This window comes from Penaeus chinensis, chromosome 2 (genome assembly GCF_019202785.1).
Source record: "Penaeus chinensis breed Huanghai No. 1 chromosome 2, ASM1920278v2, whole genome shotgun sequence".
NCBI classification, from domain to species: domain Eukaryota; kingdom Metazoa; phylum Arthropoda; class Malacostraca; order Decapoda; family Penaeidae; genus Penaeus; species Penaeus chinensis.
In genome coordinates, this window is record NC_061820.1 from 38,773,616 (window position 1) to 38,783,210 (window position 9,595).

Genomic DNA, 9,595 nt, shown 5'->3' on the forward strand with positions numbered 1-9,595 from the left:
GATAGTTATTTTAAGTGTAGAAAGTATGGGCATAGACAGACTGGATGATGATTAAGGTTTAGATATTTTATATTGGGTCATGATTATATAGTTTTGAATGTCCTGGAGAATTTCTGTCATTGGGGAAGTCTGAGAAACAAAGGTTTTCTTATGGGGGGAGACGAAGGGACGGATGTTTGAGGGGTGGAGGGAGAGGTTAATGGAGATGGGATGGAGCGTCTAGCTTGTCTCATGCAATGAGTTGGGTGAGAAGGAAGAGGGTCGGTACCAGGGAAATAGTGACAGGAGTGTCTGGACACGGATCCCACATCTTAAGAAAGAAGAACAGAGGGAAACCAATAATCGGAGGGAAAAACACTGTGCAAAATTAGCAGAATCAAAGGCTGAGACCCAGGGGTAGGGGTCCCAGTCTCCTCTCCATCTCCTTAGCCCCCACGGCAACAACGGGCATCAGATTGGGGGGAGGGGATAAAATAATGATGATAACTGGAATAATTATATCAATTCTAATATTTATTATAATTACTACCCCAATTATGACGATCACTATAATTATAGTAATAAAAATAAAAGTGAATTAAATAACAATAGCAAGAAAAACATTAACAGTGTTATCATTAACAGTCAGTTCTAATCAAAATTTTTAACCTTTAACATTTAAGATTACCTTTACCAGAATTTGTAAAATTTTGCGCAGCATATATCTACTGTAAATAGCACTATTGTTTAAGGTAAGGACATGTAAGGAAACTAGCATTACAGATTCATTCCATGATGCATCCACTGAGTAATTATTTGCAGTAGTTGGGTTGTTCCTGGTCACATTAAAGTTATCATACACTTTTCTTTCAACTATTTATGCAAAACCCAATTTTTTCCTTGCTCTTGAACACTTGAGATGTGTCCAGTTCACTCTTTTCATGTTAACTCTGCACTCTCACCATATCTGTAACCTATCAGTTTTTTACAGATATAAATCTCTATCAGTTAACCTGAGACTCATGCTGAACTCGTCAATTTAGTTTCATTACTTACTAATGCATGGGCCACATAGAATTATAATAATATTGTTTTCAAAAGGATGTAAAGCAAGAGGAAAATTTTATCAATTAAACAATCTCAATGTGAACGTAATGAATGTGTAAAAGACAGCTTATTGCCAACTTCAATCCTTTTTAATGACAGAAAAACAACACAGAGCTGGTATACACATTTATTTTTAGGAATCATAATCATTTAATGGTTCATTATAATGAGGCATATATGCTTCTACTTACAACAAAGTGAACATAGGAAGATCATAACAGTATATACAGGAATTACACAAATTGGGGAAACACCACTGGAATACTGAAGTTACAGTTTCATGTGTGTATTTGCAATATTGTCAGCATCACAAACTTGACTTCTCACATACTTGTGCTTTTGAGAGACTTCACTGTATAGGCTTCTCAGGGATGAATATATGGTAAACAATATTCATTCTGAATAATAAGACACTCAGATTATTTGTCTCTGTGAACGGCAGAGCTAAATCCTAAAGCCTTACGGAAATAATAGTGAAGACTTTTGCAACACACTTTTTTTGGATGTATGTAGGTATTATTATTATTGCTGCTTAACACTGCAAACAGATCAGGAGTCACAGGTTTGATTTACAAGCACAACTTTGATGTAATATGGCACCTCTATGTACATTACAAACATTTAAGGGATCAAAGGAAACTATCTGAAGTACATGCTAATTGATCAGAATAATTTTTTTTTAAAAGTCTCATCTTATTGCACATTGCCAATAAAAACTTTTATAGTAACTGAGCAAATGCTTCCAGCTATCTTGAAAATTGATAAAATACTTTCTTTAATCTCACATTTAATATGAAGTCAATAGAAAGTTATCTGTATGACATTAAAACACTTTAAACATGAGGGTGAAATGAGCCTTTATATTATGTTTTAAATTTGAAAAGTAGGGACACTTATCAAAAAAAAAAAAGGAAAAAAAAAGAGAAAAAAAAAAGAGAAAAAAAAAAAAAAAATCTGCAGGTTTGATAAACATGATATAGATATATTGTATATAAATTTTCAAACATAATGTAAAAGAATTTTATGTACAGGAAAATAAAAGAAATAGAAAATGTAAATAACAAAAAGAGATTAAACTCTCAAGAAGGATTGAGGGTTTTCTTTACAGGGTAATAACGTGTTTCTAGATTCTGCCTAGTATCACACACACTTGAGCCACCTCAACAAAAGGTGGATTGCTTAATACTTTTTACACCACAGTTTTTGTCTGGTTTGTCTTCCATCATTTGTCTGCCTGATTTTATCCCGTTACAATGGGCTTAAACTTCCCACCTTTTGTAAATGGAGCCATGGTCTAGATTTATTACCTAAGTTAAATGTCCACACAGGGCAGGGGAGGTATTAGAATGAAAGTCAATTTACAATGTTAATATATTGTCCAATCATTTATCAAAGCAGTTATCTGCTCTGTATTTTTCTTTCAATTCCTTCTGTTGGACTCCATGTGATAATCCATTTTCAAAACACAACCTTAACACAGTCAACTGATTTCATGCACCTAGTGTTCACCAGACAATGGATTGTAGCATCAAGCCATCACATCATTGATTGTAAAAACTCAGCTGCCCTTCAAGTGAGACTTCCACACAAGGAACGTATCTTGAGAGCAGCAGCACTGAGGAGAATTCTGCCTTTGGCTAGAGGGAAGCGCACAGGTAAAAATTTGGCACCATAGAAGCACTACAGTACCTGCAAATTAGAAGGATATTACTATTTACTTACAAATATTTCCAGAGGTAGAAACCAAGCAAAATAAACCTTTGTGATATTTTCAATACATTCTAAATCATTTGTACCTATCACTGGTCATGTGCAAGCCATGCTGCTGGAACCCATTGTGGCTCCCTTTCCAACATGTTAATCTCATGTAGCAGCTGATGGTAGGCACGGTCCACATCCTGGTTTATGATGATCAGGTCAAAGTAGTGACCATACTGCTCTTCCATTTCCCTGGCTTTCTCTATTGTTTCTTTGAGCTCCTCATCCTGAAAAGAGAAAATACCGTAAAATTAGGTAAACATAATTGTGATCTTTTAGGTGAAACGATGCTAAGACCCTGTAATCCTGCTGTATCTTCCAAGAAAGTTCATAATATTGAAATCACACCTCACTCTATAAATGAAAATACATATATAAATATATATAAATAAAATTGAAAAAATCTAATAATAAACTACCATAAAGCAGTTTCCTTAAATGTGCCAAGCAACCTGTATCTTTTAGGGAGCAAGGCATATGTGTGTCAAGGGGATTTCTATGCCATAAGCCATGATTCTGATACAGTTCAAGAAGAGGCATAGAATTCAAAGAAAAAAGTTAAAATCTAGTAAAATGACAAATGAAATGAAGTTACTAATAATTTCTATAATCCAGGGCAATGAAGAACAAAAAGACGTAATCAATAATTCCTCAAAAGTTTGTATTTTTTTTCTTCTCACTTTATTTTTCTTGGTTTCTCTGCACAAAGTTAAATCTTTAAAATCCTAAAATTGTTTATTATTTGATAATGCAGAGCTTTGAAAGTCATTCATCCTATTTGTTATGACATATTTCTGCTTCTAACCACTTATACTGACATAAAACTAATCTATGCTAACATAAAAGTATATAAATCAGTATGTGAATAGTGTATATACCAATTATACATCCGAGTGAAAATCTTAATAGTGTGTGTGTGTTTGGGGGATCTGAAATAGATCCACTTTTTACAAATTCAAGTCATAGTGTAACAATATTCACATCTTTATAGCTCATATCACTTCTAAATTATTCATTCTTTTGTAATTTACCAATGTTCAACATAAAAACATAAAAAGAACTGTTCATTGCAAAGAAAAGTAAAGAATACTAATTGAAAAGACTTCCTTTGCTACCTGTTAGAGGGTACCCTGAAGAACTTACTTTGACTGGCTCTCCCAACTTCTGCTTCTTCTGCCTGAGCTTCTCTAAGGAAGGAGGAGCAACAAACACCACAAAAGGCTTGAGGTCAGAACTCTTGAGGATCTTGAGTGACAGTGGGTGAAGATTCAGCACACAAATCTTCCCTGAGTTCACCACAGCTCTGATAGCCATTATGCTGGTCCCATAATAGGCTTTTTCGTATTCTCCGTGCTCAACGAACTTGCGAGAGAGAATGTCTGCCTCAAACTGCGCTCTAGATATGAAGTGATAGTCCTGACCATCCAGCTCAGTTTCTCTTCGTGTGCGAGATGTGTCTGTGGATAGGAGTTTGCTTATAGTTACAATACTTCTATGTAGAGGTGCAGTTATTTTGCATTCAGTGGCAGTAATTTGAAATCTATTGCTATTTTTATGAAATAAAAAGCAATTAATTCTATTTCATTTACCATATTATATACGAGTGACCTATTGATAAAATAAGCATGTTAATATCAATCAAAACATTTGTATAATTCAGTAATATATTTTCACAGTTGTATCACTCCTTTTCAATTTGCCAGATACAACAAAAAAGCTGTAAACTTACGTGGAATGGCAGCAGCGAATCTATCTCTGTCCTCCATGAGCTTTTGCCTGAGTTCATGCCGACCAATGTTGGGAGGTCCAATGAGGACAATGGGCCGTTTTCTGTTGGCTCGTGGATAGTAAAGAGCCACTTCTTCGTAAGTAAGGATTTCTTCAGAATCAAAATCTGTAAAAACAGGAAAAAGATTATTCTTCAGAAGCTAAAGATCTCTTGTGTGCAGAAAAGGGAGAACCACACTGAGATTTTGAAGAATGTATATACACAGTATCATCAACAACCCTCTAAAGTGCTACAATTCAAAACACAAACCAAGCCAAATAAACCGCCACAGCAAAAATATACACAAAAATAAAAGCAAAACACCTGAACTCTACTAATGCTGATAACATGCACAAGCCAAGACTGGTAAAGAACACGAGAGATACAGTTATGATCACAACGTTCACTATCGCTACCCCATACCAACATCCAGATCAGACAATGAGCTGCATCGTCTCCTCAGTGTATTGCCCTTAATACACTGGCAAGCTGGGAGAGCAAGTCTCAGAGTTAACACCCTACTCCGTGCTTGGGTTCCTGAGTTCTCCGTCTCATTTAGGATATCAGTACCCGGCCCACCTCTTCCTGGCAGAGGGAGTGGAGAGTTGCTCCGTGCTGAGCCAGAGAGGCCAAGCAGGTAAGGAAGATGAAAAATATTGTAGAAAAGAAGTAAAGAGTTTGCACTGTTTAGAAAGGTCCTTGTTAGCCAACAAAAGCTTCTCCTTCCATGTTATTTTTAAAGTAACTACCTAATCAATGGGTACATGACACACTGGATAACATACTGTATAAATTCAATAAATGATAGCATTACTTGAATTCTTACCGTAGTAAAAGAAAATATAATGGTCATTTATTTTATTTTTCAGATCCAGTACATTCATCATGTACTCATTATTACATTAATCTGTAAAAGTCTATTATGTAATGTCTGTTAATTCCATGCATAATCTATGCATTCCCTTGTGCTATTTTTATGATTATTTACAGGACATACCATGCAACAAAGAATCATTCACCCATCATCACATACACTATTATTCACTTCCACATGTAAGACATTATCAGCCATACAAGTCATGCTAAGCTCTCCTATTTTTAGTATTAGTAATAATCATCAATTACTGTATAATAGCAAAAAGATATTATGACAAGAGCAAAAAAAGAGAAATGAAAAGAAAATAAGAAAAATCATATTAACCTTCATTATAATTTGGATAGAGCATTTTTTTCTTCTTTTTCTTCTGATGCTTTTTGGCACATAGTAGCTTCCCTTTCTTGGGCTTCTCCTTGTTGTTATTGTCTCCAACGACCGTCTGTCTCATGGCTTCACGGCTGCAATGCAAAGGATATCGTCAGAAGGGCATAACCTTAGATAAATTGCTCTAATAATCTGACAATAATGAATAAATAAATAATCTCATTCATTTAAAGAATAAAGAATTTTGAACAATGAACTGCAAACACCATCACCCATAATCTGATTATTATACGTTCCCATATATATTAAGATGCTTTCTGACACTAGCAAATAAAAACAATTGGATATCTTACTGTTGTTGGAAAGATTTAGAAGGAACAAGTCCTGCCAGGGTTTGGTCCTCTTCTCCATCTCTATAAGCCTGCCACCAGTTGGGGTCAGTTTGAGAGATAATGTGTAAAATATCTCCCTTCTGGAAACTCATGCCCAGCTCCCTGCAATTGCATAAAAACAGATAAAAATGTTAGTTTCAAAGATAAAACTTTTGCAAAGACTAAGGAAGGTTCTGTCAGCAGATGATAAAAAAAAAACAATGGCAAAATGAATATAAATCATCAAGTACCTGAATCTTAATTTCATATTTCCCCCCCCTATTTTCCTCACAATTGCTATGCTGTAAATACCCAAATTGAATGCCTCTATATTGTGTGAGAATGAACTTAACTATTAGTGTGTGTTTTCTTTCTGCCACTCTATGCTAAAAACTAACCTGCAGGGTATATAAAGGTCTTCCTCTGGGTCATAGTCAAAGTGTGCCTTGACATGTATGGTCTGGGTAATAGGGGGTCGTGTTGGGGGAGGCTGCTGTTGCTGGGTTCCACTTGGGATGATGATAAACGTTAAAGTGCCTGTCATACCTGAAAAATAATAACAGGATTAAAGAAGATTGTAATGACTTGAAATGGAAAAAAAAAAGTTATTGTAATGCAATGAGTATGTTAAGAATGGATTAAGTACATGGGTAAAATTTCAGACTCACCAGCCAGCATGTCACAGACATCATTCACAGACTTGCCCCTAACTTCAACACCATTGACTTCCAATATTTCGTCCCCTTCATGAAGGAGACCAGATTTTTCAGCAGCACCACCTTTTACAATTCGACCAATTATTACTGAGTCGCCTTCATTTCGAATAGTTGCTCCCTGAAAGAAAGGAAGTAAAATCCATTATGATGTGCTTTTCTTAATATGAATAAAGGCAATACCTATTCTTGTCTCTTTTATAGGAAAGATATGGATATCACATGTTAACTATATAAATAGCTAACATACAATATCCTACTTTCATGTTTACCATCAATACCACATCAAAAGACAAGGGTTGTTAATGCTGCTTTATATAATCATTACAATTAAAGCTCTTACCAAAGGCTCATTAGTTTTGTCGATGCGAACAATCTTAACGCTGTCCTCTGGGTAGTGAGAAACTCTGTCCAGGACTTCCTCCTCTGGCAGATTCCCGACAGGTAAAGGCTCTCTCTCGGCAATTCTGTCGTGAGCATATAAGAGCCCTTCCATCGAGTATTTGTTGAGTATGTCAATTAGTTCTGCTGCCTCAGGTACAGAGTATTCTTGTAGTTCCTGAAGACTCTGTAAGGTGATTGAGAAGAAAAAAATTAAATGATAGCTTTACTCATCTTTATACACTTGGGATGTTCTATTTCAACATTAGTTAATAGTTTAGCTTCTTCTTTTGATGTTTATGAAAGACAAAAGATGAAAGAGAGAGAGAGAGAAAGAAAGAAACTAGCAAGAGTTCTTTCAAAAGTATTTTTTCATATATCATCTTACACTTACAAGTTAGGTCTTCATTTTTTTTTTTCCGCTCATCTGAATTAAATCAACTTAATAAATTCACACATACCTCAGCTAATAGTGCCTGAGCATTATCTGTGACTGGTGTTGGGGGTCTGTTCAAACACCATGTTTCTTGCACCTTATTGTGAACAGCCAGCACCTTTTGGAACTCTGGATTTGTCAATAGTTGAGCCACTAGGGTCATGTCTTCACTAATCCTGTGTCCATTAGACTTGAGCACTGTCTGAATCCTTTGGAGTGACTGAATAAGCTCATTTATACCTGCACAAGGGCATAAGGAAAACATTCATTAGAATAAACAGATAAAAGATTTCACAAACAGCTCTCCTGGAGTACATATTGCAGTTATCTTGTCACAATAGTGCATAGAATATACCTACCTATAACTTTACTAGGTGTGTCAGCACTGGCCTGTTGCTCCAGTCCTGACTGTGACTCTTCCACTGAAAATGCCTCATTTACAACACCAGTAGGTACAGGATGTGAAGCAAGCTGCTGAAGCTTCTGGGAAGAACGTAATGACGACCTCAGCATGGCCTCCTGCTCCTCACGTTCCCTTCGAAGCTTTAACTCCTCCTATTCAGTGAAAGAATGCATGATTACCTTCAGTTTTAGCAACTCAGATACAAAAGCAAACCCCCAAAAAGTCTCATTTGTTCGTCTTTCACACAAACCCCGACACGACCTCCTACCTCGTATTTCCTCATCCTCATCTCCTCTTGCGTAGAAGGCATTTGCATCAACCCTTCCTGGGGTGGAGGGACGTGGGGAGGTGAGTGGGGCTGCGGGGGGATTGACGGCTGGGGTGCTGGCTTGGGCAAGGTTCCATTCTGGGGCGTGGCACTACCCGACGACCCTCCCTTCTTGCTGCTCTTGCTGCTGTTGTTGTTGTTGTTGTGGATTGGGGTGATGGTTTGGCCCTGAGGTTTTGGGGGTGGATACCTAAAGGGTTAAGGGGAAAAAAAAATATAGTTGTAGGAATTATGAAAGTCGGTAGTCATGTAAGCTTTCACATAGCAAAGTATCATGTCGCTCCCTATTAGTTTATCTTTGCAACAGACTTTGCCACAATATCTTCCTTTTGTGGAACCTGCTGTACACTAGAAACCCAGAGGAAAAGATACATAACTATTGATGCTGTGAGGGCCTGTACACATGCACTGTTCACTATTATTTTGTTACCATTATCATTTTTACAAAGATGCCTTTACAAGTGCTTAGTCACCAAAAAGTCTATTATCAGGCCTATCTGCCTTCAATTATTTACCCCATTCCTTGAATTTCCAAGAAAAAGGTTTCCATTTTTATCAGTCACCAATAATACATAAAAAAAACAATAATAATCCTAATAACTATAACAACACAAAGAGAAGTAATTTTTTACCCAGAAAAAATTAAGGAATGGAGTAATCATCTCAGGTTACATAGTCATAGTACTGGACTCAATAAGGTAAAACCATAATGGATTTTGCATGTTCCTGGTATCGGTGATCTACAAATACGACCAAAATGCTAACAATGAAATAATTAAACAGACACATTTCATGACACTGCGGAGGAAAGGGTGTCATACTAATAAACAGAAAAACCTAGCACACCAAAAAAAAAAAGAAAAAAAGTTGGGATATATTGTCAGTAACTTCGAAACTTGAAAATCATCCTCCACTTATAAAATCTGCATTTACGAACTACCACAATTGTCCTGAAAGTGGCTCTAAAACCAACAGCCGCACCTCTCCTCCCTTTCTATTTCTATCTATTTATGCTTATATTCATCTTTTATCTATATTCCATCTATCTTTCTATTTCTTTCTATTTATCTTTCATATTTATATATATCTTTTATCTATAATCTCTCTTTCTCTCTTTCTCTGTCTCTCTGTCTCTCTGTCTCTCTGTCTC

The 9,595-nt window shown here is 36.2% G+C and overlaps 1 protein-coding gene across 3 annotated transcripts in view; it reads right to left on the minus strand.

Annotated features, from left to right (window-relative positions):
* Positions 1 to 1,199: 1,199 nt before the first annotated feature.
* The window catches only part of LOC125036190 (protein PALS1-like), a 127,490-nt gene continuing 119,094 nt past the window's right edge, over positions 1,200 to 9,595 (minus strand). For all 3 annotated transcript variants that reach the window (XM_047628637.1, XM_047628645.1, XM_047628655.1), the window contains 12 exons: positions 8,386 to 8,635; positions 8,074 to 8,269; positions 7,740 to 7,954; positions 7,241 to 7,465; positions 6,853 to 7,018; positions 6,583 to 6,730; positions 6,167 to 6,307; positions 5,814 to 5,947; positions 4,574 to 4,738; positions 3,988 to 4,301; positions 2,883 to 3,071; positions 1,200 to 2,775 (listed from right to left, as the gene is read on the minus strand). In XM_047628637.1, coding sequence (XP_047484593.1) covers positions 2,886 to 3,071; positions 3,988 to 4,301; positions 4,574 to 4,738; positions 5,814 to 5,947; positions 6,167 to 6,307; positions 6,583 to 6,730; positions 6,853 to 7,018; positions 7,241 to 7,465; positions 7,740 to 7,954; positions 8,074 to 8,269; positions 8,386 to 8,635 — 2,140 coding nt within the window. In that variant the 3' untranslated portion in view covers positions 1,200 to 2,775; positions 2,883 to 2,885. The remainder of the gene's footprint in view (positions 2,776 to 2,882; positions 3,072 to 3,987; positions 4,302 to 4,573; positions 4,739 to 5,813; positions 5,948 to 6,166; positions 6,308 to 6,582; positions 6,731 to 6,852; positions 7,019 to 7,240; positions 7,466 to 7,739; positions 7,955 to 8,073; positions 8,270 to 8,385; positions 8,636 to 9,595) is intronic.